The sequence below is a fragment of the Lactuca saligna genome, chromosome 8 (genome assembly GCF_052625555.1).
Source record: "Lactuca saligna cultivar CGN05327 chromosome 8, ASM5262555v1, whole genome shotgun sequence".
Lineage (NCBI taxonomy): Eukaryota > Viridiplantae > Streptophyta > Magnoliopsida > Asterales > Asteraceae > Lactuca > Lactuca saligna.
In genome coordinates this window covers 10,559,443-10,578,563 of record NC_136424.1, presented here as the reverse complement: position 1 = coordinate 10,578,563, position 19,121 = coordinate 10,559,443, and the positions used below count along the sequence as shown (strand labels likewise).

Here is a 19,121-nt window from a genome sequence, read left to right as displayed (position 1 = left end):
CCAGAACTCACACTTGGAGAGCTTGGCATACAAGCTATCCCTCCTCAGGGTATCCAAAACCTCTCGCATATGCTCCTCATGCTGCTCTTGTGTCTTGGACTAAACCAAGATTTCATTGATGAAAACTATCACAAACCCATCCAACATCAGTCTGTGTATGCGGTTCGTAAGGTCCATGAACGCGGCAGGAGCATTGTTGACTTGAAGGGCATTACCATGAACTCCTAGTGGCCATAGCGAGTCCGAAAAGCAGTCTTCTGAACATCCTCATCTCTGACCCTCATCTGATGGTAGCCTGACCGCAAATCTATCTTGGAAAATCAAGATGCTCCTTGTAGTTGGTTGAATAAATCATCAATTCTCGGGAGTGGGTAACGGTTCTTCACCGTTACCTTGTTCAGCTCCCGGTAGTCTATACACATCCGATGCGACTCGTCCTTCTTCTTCATAAACAAAATCGAGGCTCCCTAGGGTGAACTGCTCGGTCTAATGAACCCCTTGTCTAACAACTCCTGCAGCTGAGTAGACAACTCCTACATCTCAGGAGGAGCCAGTCGGTATGGTGCCTTGGCTATCGGAGCTGCACCAGGGACAAGGTCGATCCTGAACTCTACCTGTCTCTCCGGAGGTATCCCAGGCAGCTCCTCTGGGACTACATCCGCGTACTCCCACACCACTGGTACATCACTCACCATCGCTTTACCCGCATATTAGGTGTCCATAACATAGGCGACATACCCTGTGCAACCCCGTTGGAGGTAGCGACTAGCCCTTGCTGCTGAACATAAAGTCGGTCCGTGATGTAGCCTCTCGCCCTAAATCACTAGCTCTCCCCCACTTGGGGTCCTGAACCGAACCAACTGCTACACACAGTTGATCATTGCCCCATTGGGGCTCAACCAATCCATGCCTATAATGACCTTGTTCCCATGCAATGGAATGGCAACCAGGTCCACCAGGTAGCGCTCCTTATACAACCTCATAACACAATCTCATGGAATGATCCTAAACAAAATATACAACATGGCACATCAATATCATAAACGACATTTAATAAAAGCTAGGGAAAAGAAATCATACCTGTCACCACATTGGGTGCGACACGTGCCTCCTCAGTAGTCAACTGGAAGGCTCAGCTCCTCACTACTGGAGCCTCTAACTTGCCCTGTCGGCCGTCCGTAAGTCGGACGGTCGCTGGAGTTGGCGCCGCTACTGGCGTTGCTGCTGTTAACCTCGGGCAATTGGCCCTTTTGTGGCCTCGCTGGATGCAGTGGAAACATAACAACTCTGATGTCTGAACAATGGGTGCAAGGTGGTACAATCAGTTCCCCATCTTGCCACACTTATAGTAGCCCGATGATCCCAGTCTGCAAGCTCCCTCATGCGGCTTGCCATATTTCCTGCAGTGGCTTTGGCCCGAATAACCCTTCAGCCTAGAATCGGATCCCTTGGGCTTCTTCCCCAAAGCCCCAGTAACATGCTCTGTCTTTTCCTTCCTCTTCCGAAGGCACTCTAAATTAATCTCCCTCTCCCTCGCCCTGTAAATCATGGAATTCAGGGTTGGGCATGCTAAGAAGCTAACATGCTCCCGAATATTAGTTCTCAACCTCCGCATCTCCTCATCTCCTGCATACTGAGGCACCAATAAGGCACTCTCCCGAAACTTAGCGGTAATCTCCACCACTTCGTCGTCTGTCTATGTCTAGGAACTCCCTGGCTAGTTGTTGAAGTTTCACAGCTGGCACAAACTCAGCCCTAAACCCGGTCACAAAATCCGACCAATTCATAGCCTCAATACTTGAGGCTCCCAAAGAGTCACCAACCGACTTCCACCAACTCCCTGGATCTGTCAGCATACCGGACCTTCGACCTCTAAAGGTAGAAGCTTGTCAACTGAGCAGACTCTATGTCTACAATCCATATCCGGGCCACGATGGGGTCTTTCACCCCATGGAAATCTGGCACACCACTCCCCCTGAAGTCCTTGAAGGACAGCTTGTGCGACCATGACTGGCTAGACGCCATGTCGCTTCTGAATTCCCTGAGGCGATCCTCCATCAGCTCTATGATACCTTCCTTGATCAACCTAAAGATAACCAGAGTCACCTCAAGGATAACTCTAGTGATCTCTGACTCGATGAAATCATGTAGTCTCTCATCCACTGGCTCGGAACCCGAACCTGATCCCGATCCTCCTGCTTCGTGACACATAATCATCACCATTCCAAAACAAAATACATAAATGTCAGGTTCATACATAATCTCGAGAGATCTTACACACTCTACAAGTTCCTTGGCTCTATCTCGACCCTCCTTGACTCAAGTACGGATCCTCTTCTTTCAGTAGTACGGGCCCATACTACCTTCCACATCTAACCGTACTTTCCTCGAGGATTTCTTTGACTTCACCAAGTCCCCTCTTCTACTGCTGTACTCTTTTCTAATCTCGTCTTAGGCTTACCCTAGGGTAATGCTCCAACCCACTCTCCGCCATTAGCCGCATAAGAAGTTCCTGCCACCTTTACCTAACTAACTCGCGAATACCATTACATATCACTAAGACCAGATATTTCTTCGAATGAGAGGTCCTGGTCTACAACGGTTGGACTCAGACAAGAGCTGTGAAATAGGGCTAAACCTAACATTCTGAAATTATTTATTCCTTGCAATATGTAATGTAATGTATTCGTTTATTAGTTAACTAATGATAACTAGAACTCCTAGTATCATAAAGCAAGTAGCATAGGGCATTGAGTAACCCAAATCAAGCATATCTTATTCAGGCTATCATGCAACTCTATAAGCATATACAACAGGCATATCAGGCATCTTCCTAGATCATTAGCCTAATCTAGCAAGTAGCATAGGGCATTGAGGGACCGGTCGCACGAATCACACACCTTGTTCTTTCTCAAAACCTTTTCACTTTAACTTTTAGAAAAACCATTTCCTTTCAAAAACCTTTCAAACCCTCGATTGAGTCCAAACACCCCTGAAGGTGTGTTTGAATCCCTCAAACCAAGGCTCTGATACCAACTTGTAACATCCCAATTTTCAAACCATAAAAACATGATAAGCATGTCTCAAAATCATAACATCGAATAGTAATAAAAATCAGAGTACAATCCTATGAATCTCAAAATGCAGAGTCCTGTGTGTGTAATGCCCTGCTACTGCGCCGACTCTTTCCCTTTCGACGAAGAGGTACCTGAAACAAAACTGAAAATTGTAAGCATGAAGCGTAGTGAGTTCATCCATCATACCACATACCACATAACACATAACATACATACTGTCGAGCAATTATGGGGTGCCCGACCTACCTTGTTCATCCATTCTGGAGTGCATACCTACCCTATCTGTCCATTCGCTTTTACCCTAAGAGGGATAAAAGCGATATTTGGGGGCCCCTCGATGATTTAGTGATGACAAATCTAAGTGCTTGGCCAAGCCTGGACTGATTTGATTTGTTCAATTAGTCGGTTGTTATGAATCAGAAATCGGGATACAACACATGAATAGAGAGAATGATTATAATCCATGTCTCAGTTTATACGATATCTAGAATGGAGGAATACATGATCCCTTATTTAATGGACATGTTACTAATAAGATCAGAGTTTGACAACGCTCTTTTGGGAGCTACGATTGCTAATTGTATTTTGAAATCATACTTGAAATAATAGTTATTGGACTTTTCCATGAAGTATTAGTCCATATAAGTTATGGATCACAAGCCTAAGTGTAAGAATTAGGGTTTGCTTATGACTCTTGGAATTCTACACTATATGTATTCATCTAAAGCCAAAATCATGCACTAGGTGTTCCTAGAAGCCATAAACGATTTTGTGTCTCCAAACCTCTCCCTCAAAGTCATCATCTTGTTCTTGGTTTGTTATAATTTCATTTGAGGCATTACACTTGAGGTGCTAGGCTCTTGAAAGACCAATTCCTACTAGCTACAACAAAGAGGTAACCTTCTAACTTACTTTTATGATTTATATGTCAAATTGTATGTTAGTTATAGGCTTCATGCTTTGGAAATTTCGTTGCATGTATAATTAGAGAAAACTTAGATCCAAAGCTATTAGGGTTGTATGTGCACCATAGGAATGTTATAGTACACAAAACCCAACAAATAGACCCAAACATCTTCGACACCTGAGCCTGAAAGAGTGTAGCAATCTCATCACGTAGGATCTCCCTAATCATGTCATCCAACTCATATAGTCTCATCTGGCCAATGGTCTCGGGCACTGTTGGTCCACCCTGAATGCCATCTCATGATCCCGACCCGGATCCGATCACAAATCGCCTCGTAACCACCATGCTCAAAATGTACCAAGAAGATATCATACATTCCATATAATTACATGGAACCAACTCCCAACAAAGCCCTAGGAGTTTTGACTTCCTTGCTACGCGTATGGGTCATGTGCTTTCAGTAGTACCAGCCCATACTACCTTCCACACCTACTCATATTTGTCTCAAGGATCATCACAATGCCCTAACAATATACATAAGCATAGGTGAGCACTCAATCCTCACTCCTAGAGGAAGGCTAAACATCTCACAACTTGCCAACTAACCCTACACAACTCCTGCATGAAACTTCCACCAACCCTGCAACACTAGTGCATGCTATTCATATATAACATTGGACCCTATAAACTTTTGAATATTCAATCCTATCCTAAGCCCTTCATCAGACAAGAATAGAAAATAAGGCCAAATCAAACATTCTAAGACTATAAGATCTTAGTTATATATAACCGTGATGCATACATTAAGAAACTATAGTAATGATGTCAATTTCATATAAGGAAAACCCTAGGCTATCAGGCATCAAGTAATCAGACAATTCTACCATGCAATTCCTGCAGATCCCTAGCCTATCACTAGCATGTCGTTCTAACATATCACAATATCAAATAACCGTATGGTATTTTGGGGTCTACTTACTAGCTTTGGCTGAGCGTACACAATGCATCCTCCTTTAATATTTTGAAAATCTTTTCCTTAGTTTGAGATTGGATTCACACAAGTGTTCCTCCAATTCACTCAAAACAAGGTTTTGATACCAACTTGTAACAACCATAAAATTCATAAAAATGTAAAACTTTTTCAAGTATTCAAAAACCATTACTTATTACAAGATGTTTTCAAAATAGTTTCATATCAGAGAATGCCAAAAATCAAAATCATAAAATGTGAGGAGGTGCATGATCAAGCCTTTGCCTTCCCGCTATCATCCAAAGTACCTAAAACAAAATCCAAAACTGTAAGCCCGAAGCTTAGTGAGTTCCCCCAAAAAACCAATACCATACAAACAAAACAATATCATAACAAACATCATGCATATAGAGTCTTCAATATGATTGGATCGCCCTTGTCGGGCCTTTAGACCATTTGGCCCACTCTCAGAACCTTCAGCATGTCTGGTCCGCCCTCCCGGGCCTTCAGCTTGTCTGGACCATTCTCCAAGCCTTCGTCCTGACTGGTATGCCTCGATGGGCCTTCGGTCTATCCAGATGGCCCTGGGTTTGTTAGCCTAGAGCACAAAGCAAGATCGCCTCAACCCACCCACCATCACATAATCAACACATGAATATCATAAGCTAGCTAGCATGTACATACAATCATACATATCTACATATCAATAATCATAGCATCGCATCCTGTATACCAGGATACCGATATAATAGATCATTAAACATAACATCATCCTATATACCAGGATACCATCCAAAAAGGCCGACATCGGTGCCTTCGACCCTGTTAGTATAGTGAGGAAAACTCACCTCACAAGTAGTGTTGAACTGGACTGAAAGTCTCCGACCGTTGTCTCATCGAAAATCCCAAACTATACAACATAACAAATACAAATCAAGTGTTGGAATATTAATCTTGGCCAAGGGTCAAACCTAGGGCAATAGTCCATTTTGCCTTTTCTCTAATTTGGACCAAGGCTCAATTCCAAATCCATGATCCAAAAGGTCCAAATACACAATGCCCATTATTAGCCCAATTTTCCAAATTAGGCCCAACTCTTTAATTAGGCCTCACCCTAAGGTCCATCTCCATATTTGGCCCAAAATACTTTTATTCAGAAAGTCCAGCAAAGGCCTAAACCATAATCACCCAAAGGTGGCCCAATCCGAAACCTAAATCGCAAAAGCCCATAAGAGGGCGCACTTTGGGAGTACTCCGCCTTGCATTGACCACCATCGTGGTGGTTGACTCAGTACGATGGGCTTACCATGTCTTTCGCGGGGCGTATGCGATCTTTACCAAAAACTCTAATATGTTCTTAATAGCTTAAGCACTTAAGCCCCCACTCCAAATCCATTGGCTAAATGAACCTCAGAACCATGAATTCTCAAACTTTAAGACTTTGGATGTTCAAAAATCCCTTGATCCATGGTCTTAATCCATTAAGACCTTTCTACTACATGCATGGGACACTTCTAGCCATTATGACATCATTTTTATCATTTAGAACCCTTCCTAGGGTCTGAAAGGACAGCTTACCACGTTCAAAACATAACATGCACAAACTTGGGACTTTTTGGGACAAGAAATGTGACATAAAGTTATTAAGGCAAGATCTACATCATACAAGCATAAAAGGTAGGAGCTTTTTACCTCCTAGAGCTTCTAGAGAAAAAGATAACCTTAGATCTTCAAGCTTGCCTCACCTCTCCAACACCTTGATGCAATACCTTCTTCTTCAACCACTCAAAACACACAATTTTAGCTCACACACTCAAGAAAGGGGTTAGGGTTTGGGGAAAACGGATCAAAGCTATGGAGGCTAAGAGCTCATAAGGACACTTATATAGCACCCAAACCCTAAATATTAGGGTTTTCTCTTGACGTGAGTACGCCCAACGTACATAAGTGTACGCCCAACGTACTAGGGCGCGCCTAATACTCCCAGCGTACCCTTATGTACGCACAATGTAGTTCTCCTGGTCCAAAATTGAGTTATTAGGCATCACATGGCTATATCCTCCCAACCCCAAGGACTAAAAATGACAATGGTAATAATGATGAAAAGATTCGAAAATACCTGCAAAATATCGGGATGTTACAAGGTTCGATAATAACAACATATTATGAATAAGGAGGCCTGGTGAGGTGTTGCTCTGTAGTGGTTTTCGACTGAGGCGATGCTCGATAGTGGATGGGTTCTTTTGGTAGGATGGTGAATGTTCATGCGCGTGTGTAAGGATGTAACAGATGGATATGGAGGTTGTGGATGTGATAAAGGCCATTGGTCTAACAGCCCGAAATCCAGGTTAGCTTTATGGCCCTTCTATTTTCGAGAGTTGGCATTTTAGTCCCTTGAAGTTGAAAAAATGATTTGGTGAGTACGCTGGGCGTACGCCACGCGTACTCGCGTGCTTAATTTTTACGTGTGTTCATCCGGGTACGCTGGGCATACCCAAGCTTACGCCGGGTGTAACCGGCCCAAATGTAAAACCCTAATTTGTGGCCTTGCACTATAAAAGGAACATGTAGTCCCTTGCCCTAGCCACCATACACCCTTGAGAGAACCCTTGGAGAGCTGAGATTCGTGTTTTAGCTTGTGTGTGAGTTTTTGAGTTTGAAGTTGTCTTTTCAAGGTGAAGAAGGAGAAGAGGGAGCCATTGTTGGAGCTAGAAGTTGAAGAACAAGTGTAGATCCGAGTTTTACAGTGGTTGGAGATCCTTCCTGAGGTAAAAAGCTCAAAGCTTTCCTTGTTCTTCATAAGTTTTGCTTATTGGACCATTTTTAGGGTTTTTGGTTCAAAGTTGGAGACTTTATGTGCAAAGAGTCTCCATAAGATTAGATCTGACCTTTTTCTAGTGTAAAATGTGTTGAGGAGTCATAAAAATCGAGTCTTGGATGTGGATCTTGTGGCATGCATGAGTTATAGTCTCATTATGGAAAGAGGAAAGGTGTTTTGAGCACAAAGTGACCTTTACAGCCATGCAAACGCTTAAAGGTTCCAACTTTATGGTTTAAGACATATTAGAGGGGTCATATATGAAGTTTGGATGCAAGTCTTAATCGTTTAAGACCTGAAGGTGCTGAACAAAGAAACTAGGCATTACACTGGGCGTAATCCTAGTACGCTCCGCGTAAGGGGTTGCGTACCCCATTTCTGGAAGGCAAGAGTACGCCCCACGTATAGGAGCTGGTACGCCCCGCATACTGCTTGCTGTTGACTTTTAGGGTTTTAGTCAACATGTGGACTTTTGGTTCAGGGAGGGGTAAAATGGTCTTTTACCCTTCTGTGGAATTTTAGAAGGAATATAGTATAGCCTTGAGAGCCGTTAATGATTTAGAATGATTATTTGATGTGATTAGGTGAGGCTAGGTCGAAGTTACGAGATTCAGAAATATCAAGCACGTAAGACTTAGACATCATACGAGGTGAGTCTTCTCACTATACTGTACCTGGAAGGGTACCTATGTGTGACCGGAATGTTTGGTATGCTATAAGATATATGCACTGTATGTTAAGTTGCCTGTTTTGTATGCGATATATATGTTATGCTTGATTTGGGCCGGAAGGCGTTATGTTATGGGCCGGAAGGCATTATGATGTAGACCGGAAGGTCAGGGAGTTATGGACCGGAAGGTTTACCGGGTCGGGACAGAAGTCCCCTGAGACACATGGACCGGAAGGGCGTAAGTTTGTAAGTGGTATATTGGGGAACTCACTAAGCATTTATGCTTACAGTTGTTGTGTTATGTGTTTCAGATACTAGTGAGGATCGTGGGAAGGCACCGACATGACTCGTACACACACACACGCAAGCGGATTTGGATTTATTTGATCTTGGGATTTGACATGTTTTGTATTATGATTATGATACATTGGATTTTTATGGTTTCATTTGGATGAAATTATGTTTTTAAGAAATGAAAAATTGTTTTGAAAAAAATTACGTTGTTACAATTGGACGATAGTGAAGGTGCTTTGGGTAGTTGACAACGCCGATCAAGGGTAAGGACAACATCGATCTGGGCAAGACGGGGATATACTAATGGTGGTTTTCATCTTTGTGAGTGATTTCCGACAAGATAGGGGGAAAGAGGACAATGGGGATGAGGTGGATGGCGGCTGATATGGTGGCGACCGATGGTGTGGTGGTCGTTGGTGAACTTTTATCAGGTTAAAGAATGAGATATGTGGGTAAGGGTGAGGGAAATGGAGGTAGTTGGTGGCGAATGGTGGTGGGGAACAGTGATAATAGAGAAATGGGGTGGGGGGTTTTTTTAGAGAGAGGAAAAGAGAAATGGGGTGGGTGAGCCATTTTTAATTTTTTGTTTTAAGTTAAAAAAATATAAAGTAAATTCGTTTATGTATTTTAGTAATTAAAGATAATGAAAAATATAAATTATAAGGGCATAATCGTCTTTTTAAATGTATAAGGACCAAAAACAATAAAAATATCCATTTTTTGGACCATAATGCACCACTAAAACTTTTTGTACCAAAATCACATAATTTTGCTAACCACAGTGACCATTTTTGAAATTTTTTCTATTATCTTTCTATGAAAAAAGTCCTGAAAACTGGCTAACGTTTTCAATTTATTTTATTTTATTATTTATTATTATTTTTTATTTTTTACATTTTCAGTTTAACCTACTGAGGTGGCACGTATAACGCCCGGAGATTCGGGCTAGTCAATTTAGAGATAATAAGCGTTAAAAATGATTTTTTTGATAGATGATTATTTGGACTAAGTTATAGTATATGTTAGAATGGTTCCGTACATATAAAAAATGCTGAAATCCGAGTTATAACGAAGAAGTTATTACCTGTCGAAGTTTTGCGGCAAAACCGACACGACATCGGGAATTGTAAAAAGTGAATTTTTGATAAATTACTTTTTATCCTTAGTGATCTAAACAAAAGTCGTAGTATATCGTATGAGGAACAAAGGAAGTTATGATTTTTCTAAGATTTAGCCTAACAGTCCACAGCCTAAAATTTGAATTTTCGATTGATCGATTTTTAGCCAACACAACCTAAATGAGAATTTACGATCTCATTAATAGGATTTCAATGATAAAAAGATAGTAGAAAACGGAGTCCGTATTTAAAAGTTATGAATTTTACACAGTCGTTAATAGTGAATCTTCTCACACTGTTAAATTTAAAATCGGTCAATAATTAGCCGATGGGATCATAAGGAAAATTGTAGATCCCGTCACTACCTACGCATGAATATAAATAACGTCAAAAACGGAGCTCGTATGCAAAAGTTAGTGATTTTAGAAGATAATTAGTTTTTGGAGTAATATGCGAGTGACACATGACACGATCTGAGCCACTGCTTCTTCACCACGACTTGCCACTTGATGGTGAAACGTGGCATGGAAACGCCAAGCATTCAGCTAGGGAACATCTTGTGTTCGGCCTTCAGATAACTTATAAATAGAAGGCACAAATCACTCCATTCTTCACACCTTTCTCACCTATTCTCTCCCAAACACTCCCACACCTTCTAAGCTTTTCCCTAGCACATCCAAGGTGTTAGAAGCGAGTCTCGGAACGTCGGAAAGCTCCGAGAAGAAGAGCTTTCAGATTGGAAGTTTTGCCCCTGCAGAGCCCTGTTCCTAGCCAAGCCTCCTAGTAAGTGAGTTATGTATACCCTACTTTAAGTATAACTTATGTTTAAGTTCAATATCGTTATTATGAACTTATAAACAATATATATATATATATATATATATATATATATATATATATATATATATTCTAATATATAATATACAAAGTGTTATTATAATATCTTTTAACTACTCGCGGTACGCAGAATCTGGTTTGAAGGGTCGCATATGGTTGTTGGATTTCAGAAGTGCTATAATGCCAAAATGGTCCTGCCCTCTGGTGTTTCATGTCTGGCCCTTGTCTGTACATAGTGGTTGAAAAGTATTGTTTAACACTTATAAAACAATATCGCTCGTAAATAGTCGCGATAAATATTAAACTAAAATCTAGCGGTAATGATACTAGGTTTCGTCGAAGGAAAATAGACTTGTTAGAAGCGAAGCGATGCCCGAGTTTGGAATCATCACTTTAACAAGTAAGTGCATAGTCCCTTTCGTGAACATGATTTTAATACAAGTATTGATTAAAGTATTAAATATATGTTTGTGTGTGAAATATTTGATATTGCTTGAAATACTTGTTAAGAACATATCTGATAATATATGAGATTTAGGATACAAAGTAAACCTAAATTAATTAAGAGGAATATTGGGTAATATCTCCTTATGAGTATGAGTGAGATTTACACGGAGGGTAGAACTTTAAAATTTGTCATCGATCCGAGATCATGGATTAGACTTAGTCATTTGTCCTTAATCTGAGAGTATGGAGAGGACATAACTATTTGTCATTAATCCGAAAGCATGGATTAGACATAGTCATTTGTCATTAGTTCGAGAGTATGGAGAGGACATACTTATTTGTCATTAATCCGGAAGCATGGATTTGACATAGTCATTTGTCCTTAGTCCGAGAGTATGGAGAGGACATACTTATTTGTCATTAATCCAAGAGCATGGATTAGACATAGTCCATTGTCCCTAGTCCGAGAGTATGGAATGGGTCATCGTGAGGATCAATAGGGTTGGGTAGAATTGCTTGTATGATGTGAAATTATTTTTATCACATGTGTCGATACGAAACTACATTACACTTGAGAGTTTAAAGGAGATGTAAATCACTAGTATAAATGAATGTAAGGTCTGTTTATGCTTATGTTTCTGTATTGACGATGACATCCCACAGTTTTAATATAAATAAAATACATTTTTTTTTCAAAAATGTTTTGATAATATATTTATCATGTTTTTTGGAAACAAATTCCACGAGATTATTTTTAAAATGAATACTCTGATTTTTAAATAAACATAAATAATTTTTTTTAAATGGCCGCGAATTTGGGGATGTCACAGCGTGCTAAGGTGGAGGGGTGGTTGATGTGACATGCCACATCATTGCTCTTCCTTACTTAAAAAATAGATTTTTTTTGGGAGAAATAAAGGGAGGGGGACACAAACTCCTGACATCCAATTTTGCCAAATTTTGAAATTTTACTAGAGATTTCTCTGATAAAAATTATGAATAAAGAAATGTTAGAAAGTCGTGTAACACAATTGGCTAAGAGCAACTCTAACAATAAAACACTAAATTTGTGATTGTTTTAATACTAAAATAGCATTTGTATTCCAATCAAACATTAAAATGGTGTTTTTTAGAGGCCATGTAATTTGACCTTCATATTTGGTGTGTGAAGCTTTCCGAAACACTAAAATAGTGTTTTCTAAAGATTGATTGGAATGAAAACACTGTTTTATTAAGTGTTTTAGTGGTTGGTTCGAGTTGGTCTAAGTTGATTGCCTTTGGAGTGAGAGATCATGGGTTCGAGCCCCCTTTCCCCCCTCTTTAAAAACTGATTTTCTTAAGGTAAGGAAGGCCGCTAATGTGTCATATGGCACATTAACCATACCTTGACGTGTGATCTCAACTTAAATCACCTTGACGTGTGATCTCAACTTAAATCGAAAATATTACTCAACTTTTAAGATTTTTCGTTGAAAAAAAAAAAAAACTAAAACGTAAACATATCAAAACTTGAGAATTTTTCTAAAAAAAAAAACTTATTTATATAACATAAGCTTTTTGACATATGTCGTAAATATGAAATGATTTTCCTAAAACATTGGTGATAATCATACCGTGATAATAGTCAAAGACGCCGTTGCTTTTTTAAACTCTGCAAGTCTTCCCCAAACTTGCTTTCCGTCTTCCCCTCAAACAAATTAGGGCTCTTAACATACATATAAGGTACTATAAAATCTTCAATTTTCCAATTCCTATCAGTTTTGCTCCTTGTTTATGTCGATTTTTTAGATTAATAACATCTCAATACATTAATTATTGATATTGATCAACGATCCTGTGTTCGATGTTCGTAGTGTTTTTACGTAAGATGCAGATAATACGGTTGAGATTTCCCTGTTTCCTTGATTTCAATTACGGAATTGTTTAATTTGCGTTTAATTCGTTACAGTTTCCGTTGCTTTACCTAATTGATCATTAAGTATTTAAGAGAGGCGAGAATGCAGTTTTTGGAACTAACTGAGATATTTTTAAGAAGATAAATGATCGGTATAAATTTTCACCTATGCTTCATTGATTACAGTAGTGCGTTAGTCTCAAAGTAGAAAGTTTTAGCAACTGTAAAATGTCATTCATTTTGCATCCGTTTGTATATGGTATGGATGGGTGATATTTGAACCTTCAGTAATTTACTAGAACTAAATTTCTCTAAGCTTTATGTCATCAAAACAATTGGTGATATGAAACAACAAGAAACACATGCAGAGATTATGTAATGATCATTTGTTCCATTCAATTATTGGATTGAAACATGAGTAATTCACCAGGATATTCAATGCAGGTGTGCAGGGGCTTAAACTGACTTTCCCCACAGAGGTGCAGATAAGTATGGGGTTGCAATTCAGGATTGTCTAACAAGAATGCCCGGCATATCTTTAGTTGCTCGTGAAACCACGTACTGTACCTTCCATTTCAGGCTATTATATCATATGTGATCTATCTGTATAACTAAGAATTGTTTAGAACTGTGTATGAGATTCTTAAATTTGATAGCCTTTGGGTTTTTCCTTTGATGGGTGTAGTGTATTCATTCCATTTTTCATTTTAGGTGATCATGGAACAGGCATACTGTTTACATTGCAATTGCATACATCTATTTGTCTGTCCTTTTGAGTACCTCGTGCTTTCTGAAGCTTACAATGTATTGCGTGGTGCATGAACAAAGATATGCAAATTCAAATTCATGGAACAAGAAATCTGTTTGCAATTGCAGTTACTCTAGATGCTCAGATCCGATGTGCCGCCATGAAGCTCGTGCTCATTTGTCTCAGGAAGAGCAAACTGCAGCTGAAGAAAGCCTTTCAGTTTATTGCAAGCCTGTAGAACTATACAACATTCTTCAACGACGTGCTGTTAGAAATGTGACTTTCTCATTTTTCCCATCTTTCACTCTCTTCTCTTCTCCCCTTCATCTTCTGTTTGCCTATCTTTTAGGCTATAATTCATTGATATGTTTGTGTTTCTAATGGATGGATGTTTTCTTGCAGCCATCATTTCTACAAAGATGTCTGCACTACAAATTACAAGCAAAACAGAAAAGAAGGCAAGATTTGCAACATAATACTCGCAACTAATTGTACTGATGACTATGTGCTGTTTTCATTACTGAATAGACCTTCTAGGTTTATTCAATCATTTCTTTTTTAAAGATATTTGCATCGCTTCTGTTTATTGTAGGGTACAAATATCAGTATCCATATCTGGTGCTACTAATGATGGGCTGCAAACTCAGAGTCTTTTTCCTATGTACATGTTGTTGGCAAGGGCAGTCTCTACTACAAATGTGGAGGTATTGCTATCAACTTTTACTTTTGGGTGAATACTTCTATTCTTTACTTTTTATGATTTTTTTTTTTCTGATTTCTAGACACAGTGTACAACTGTTTATCGCTTCAATCGAGCATGTAAATTGACAGCTTTTGGTGGGGCCGACAACATGAGTTCAGCAAAATTTATTCTCCCTGAGATGAATAAACTATCAACAGAGGTTAAATCTGGCTCTCTTGCTGTGTTGTTGGTTAGCTGTGGTATGACACTGTTTCTAAGTTTGATTACATTTGGAGAATTATTGTGTAGAAGTTTGTTACAGTTTCGAAATTTTATCTACTTTTGCAGCTGATACCACAAATCTTCAAGGGATTGATCTAACAGAGGACCACATGTTTTCTGCATCATGTAAGTAAGATGTGCTACTGATGGGTAATCTTCTTACTACTTGTATTCTGATTTATATTTTTTACGTGCTTGACAGTGAATCGTGTGGGTTATTGCTTATTTGGGAAGATTCCAATGGATTTACTTCAATCTTCATGGGAAAAATCTCCAACATTAAGTTTAGGGGGAAGAGCTGAGATGATGTCAACTGTTATTATGCAGTCCTGCTTTATGAAGGTATGTTTGCTGTTGTGTATAAACACTTGGTATCAAGTAAAGTTAGTGAAGAGTGATGTCAGTGAAAATCCATGAACATTCTATGCATTATTTTTGTAAATAACATATTCTACTTGTATTCTGATATATATGAAAGTAGTTTTTTCCCATGTTTAACAAGTTTGCTATGATTTAACAACATCTTTAATGGAACAAGAGCTAATTAACAATATAAGGGCTGGTTCGTCTTTTTTGTTCCTCAATCTTCTAGATTCTCATCATGGGGTTTGATTTTGCAGTTGAGTTGTTTGGATGGAGGAAAATGTGTATCATTTCACTTCCCATATAATTCTGAAGCTGTGGTAGGTTTGCTCTTAACTCTTTGCTTCTTGTCATGACTCATGAACACTTCTTTTTTTTTTCTTAGTTTAATTACTGATTTTGTCCCTACTCCTCAATTCATTTTATGGTTGCTTAAGAGCATATTGCAGCAAGTACAAGTCATTGTTTCAGCAGAAGAGGTTGGGGCTAAAAATATGTCTCCCTATGACATGTATTCATACAATGATACCCCTAGACCTGGTATTATGAGGTAGTTTACATTTGGCATTTCTTCATTTTGATATTTACTGGTATATTTATTAGTTCTTTGAACTTTTTTTTTATGTGGTGTTATTTTTTATGTATTTACTCTCAGGTTGAGGTCTGGAAATGTCATTTTTAACTACAAGTACTACAACAATATGCTGCAGAGGACTGAAGGTAGATGAATTTCTTGACACTTTTTTTTTTTTTACTATGTCATATCTGATGCTCTTGATTCTATAAAATCCATGCCAAATCTGCAGTGACAGAGGATTTTTCATGTCCATTCTGTTTAGTGAAATGTACAAGTTACAAGGTAGATATAACTCTATATATATTATTTACTCCATACCTAACTTTATGCTTAGGGTCTGATTGTTTCTTGATAATGTCTTTAGGGCCTGAGATTTCACTTAACTTCATCACATGATCTCTTCCGTTATGAGTTTTGGGTTTGTAAATTCCATGAATCTTTCAGAAATTCTTGTTGCTATAAAATATTTACCTTCATAATAATATGAATATGTAGGTTACTGAAGATTATCAAGTTGTGATTGTATCTATGAGGACTGATATATGCAGCTCTGAGGTTAGTTAGCATACAACTTTTATACTCTTTTGTTGATGTTGTGTAACACTTGTTTTGGAAAATAAATGTCGCTCAGATTATACCAGAAAATGTTGATCCAAAACAACAAATGTTTTTCTATTGGTAAGCTTTAAGATTTTAATATTGTCATATTTTGCACTTTAGAGAGTTATTATTAATCAGTTATATATTAAAAAAAAAAACATTTTCTACAGCTATAAATCCGCAAGACGCAGGAAACCAAAAGCCCCAACTCAAAATGCAAAACACGTGCATCCACTTGTGCTGGATTCAGCCATGTCAGCAACTCTCAATGAGCTGATAGACAACACAGATTGTATGACTTCTTTTTGTCTATTTTTTTATAGGGAAAATCACAGGAAAAAGTCAGTGTCCATAATAATAACATACTTACATTTCCATAATAGCAATACGTAACAAATAAAGTACAATGCCCATAGTGGTAGTAAAATCTAAGCACATTGCTATTATCAATAAAGAAATGTAAGTATGTTGCTATAATAGGTGGAAAAGGTGATTTAAATTTGGTTGATTGTATTTTTATAATTGTAGGTGTAGCTGAGTGTATGGAACATGACACATGTAGTCCAGATGCAAGTGCCACGTGTCACTCGTTTGCTGAACTGGAATCCGTCCAATCAGTGCCTGAAAACAACCTTCAACCTCCTATGCTACAATTTGCAAAAACAAGAAAGTTATCTGCTGAAAGATCTGACCCTAGAAAGTACAAGCATTTGCGTATTTCTATATGTTCAATTAATATATTATTTGGAGAAAAAAGAATATAAGTTTTTATATATGAATTGTGTCTTTTATTGCAGCCGAGCCCTGTTGCAGAAGAGGCAGTTTTTTCACTCGCATAGAGCTCAGGTTACTAGATTTTTTTTTCTTTGTTGGTGAAAGTAATTATTTGCATTTTTCATTTACCATCAAGTATATGGTCAATGGTGGTTATTGTTATTAATTTATTATTTTATTTGTGGTTTTAAAAGCCAATGGCATTGGAGCAAGTGTTTGCTGAGCGAGACAGTGAAGATGAAGTTGATGATGATGTTGCTGATCTTGAAGACAGAAGGGTATGTATGTCCAATTTGGAGTAAATTACAAGTTTGGTCCCTGTGGTATACTCAAATATGACAGATTTAGTCCATATCCAGTTCTTGTTGGTTTCATTTTGTTGGAATATTGGTCCTTGAGTCGATAAATTTAATTAGAGTAAATTACACATTTGGTCCTTTTGCTTTACTCAAAATCTCAAGTTTTGTCCAATTTTTGAAATCTTCCTCTCTTTTTTTGTAATGTTTGTTTTCATGTTTTTTAGATGCTTGATGACTTTGTGGATGTTTCCAAAGACGAGAAGCAAATGATGCACTTATGGAACTCATTTGTGAGAAAACAACGGTAATTAAATCTACATTTTCCTTTCAAAATTTAAACACACACAATTTTTTGTTGTTATTATATGCTACCATTTATTCAAAATTGTTTATTTATTTAAGAATTATAAAAATGGTCTCAGGGTGCTAGCAGATGGCCATATTCCATGGGCATGCGAGGCATTTTCTAAATTGCATGGACAAGACCTTGTCCAGGCCCCATCACTCCTCTGGTAGCTTTTCCAATTATCATAATTTATTCAGTAAAATTACATTTTTCGTCCCTGAGCATATCCCAAAATTTATTTATTTATTTATTTTGCAATTTTGGTCCTTACTTGAGGTTCTTGTAACATTTTTGGTCCCTGTTCAAAGTAGAATGACTTTTTTGGGATCAAAATTGCAAAAGAAAAACTTTTTGGGACTAAAATTGAAAAAATCAGCTATACTCAGGGACCAAAAATGTGATTTATTCTGGATAATGTACATAAAATAATAATAATAATAATATTTTGGTGTCACGCAACGGTAGGTGTTGGAGGTTATTCATGATTAAGATTTGGAATCATGGTCTTTTGGACTCGCGTACCTTGAATAACTGTAATGTCATACTGGAAAACTACCAAAACCAAAGCCAAGAGATAGATCCTATTAAAATGGACATGTAAATCTGTTTCAAGCCCTATGTAATGTAGGTGACATATTTTGTAGGGTTTATATTTCTAAGCATACTTTTGTTATAATCTATTGGTAATATATAGGGGGGTATGCACTTAATCACCATCTATTCTTCCCCACTTGTATAACCTTAAGTAACAATGTATAATATCGTATCTTGCCACTCTTCTTGTGGGACATGCATTGCTCTTTTTATCATATCTCCAATTTACATAGTGTAGATAGTATTTGGTGTTTTCACAAGAGCAGAGCAACACCCACATTTCCTAGATGACATGCCCAATTATTTGTTTAATATTTTAATTAAAATTTTGGCTTCACCCTTGTAATCACAACGTATCTGTACGTAATCTAATATAATTCGTAATCGGTCTCAAGCATAACAAAAATGTCAAAGTCTACCAACTAACTATATAAAGACTTGTAGACTCGATGATGAGTGCGTGTGTGTGTGTATATATATATATACACACACACACACACACACGCCCTCATCATCATCGAGGCTACAAGTTTTTATATAGTTAGTTGGTATATATATATATATATATATATATATATATATATCCAATCCAACTACCTAAACTGAGGATACTTGTGTGCATACTCATCCAAATCTTTTTACTTTCTCTTCTTACCATGTAAACATAATCTTCTAAAGATCCACTCATTCGCTACTTGTCATGGAGTTGTAAAACGGGTAAGTTCAATGTTTAATGAGTAACGATATGCTATCATGTACAACCAGAATTTAAACCAGACTTCAACTTATCACTACTCATTTTACTTGTGAGGAAGGAATATCAA

General features: G+C 38.1%; 1 protein-coding gene across 3 annotated transcripts; it reads left to right on the top strand.

Moving 5' to 3' along the window:
* Window positions 1–12,724: 12,724 nt before the first annotated feature.
* Window positions 12,725–18,512, top strand: EMF2 (VEFS-Box of polycomb protein). 3 transcript variants are annotated; one of them, XM_078969504.1, is made up of 22 exons: window positions 12,725–12,860; window positions 13,477–13,590; window positions 13,909–14,056; window positions 14,183–14,238; window positions 14,373–14,484; window positions 14,563–14,722; window positions 14,811–14,870; window positions 14,947–15,086; window positions 15,365–15,427; window positions 15,545–15,657; window positions 15,763–15,827; window positions 15,914–15,966; window positions 16,049–16,102; window positions 16,180–16,239; window positions 16,316–16,362; window positions 16,455–16,576; window positions 16,813–16,984; window positions 17,082–17,130; window positions 17,253–17,336; window positions 17,582–17,661; window positions 17,780–17,869; window positions 18,169–18,512. In XM_078969504.1, the coding sequence occupies exons 2-22, from the start codon at window positions 13,556–13,558 to the stop codon at window positions 18,302–18,304; spliced, it is 1,899 nt and encodes a 632-aa protein (XP_078825630.1). In that variant the 5' UTR covers window positions 12,725–12,860; window positions 13,477–13,555; the 3' UTR covers window positions 18,305–18,512. The 3 variants fall into 3 exon arrangements, with proteins under 3 accessions (XP_078825630.1, XP_078825631.1, XP_078825629.1); XM_078969505.1 differs by lacking the exon at window positions 12,725–12,860 and adding an exon at window positions 12,980–13,000; XM_078969503.1 differs by lacking the exon at window positions 12,725–12,860 and having other exon boundaries at window positions 13,744–14,056.
* The last annotated feature ends 609 nt before the right edge of the window (window positions 18,513–19,121 follow it).

Bases quoted from the DNA above. Each gene is read 5' to 3' on its own strand.
- EMF2 (XM_078969503.1), top strand. From the start codon at position 13,835: ATGTATTGCGTGGTGCATGAACAAAGATATGCAAATTCAAATTCATGG. The intron at 15,967-16,048 runs GTAGATATAACT...TAATGTCTTTAG, and splicing joins TGAAATGTACAAGTTACAAG to GGCCTGAGATTTCACTTAAC. The intron at 17,131-17,252 runs GTTACTAGATTT...TGGTTTTAAAAG, and splicing joins TTCACTCGCATAGAGCTCAG to CCAATGGCATTGGAGCAAGT.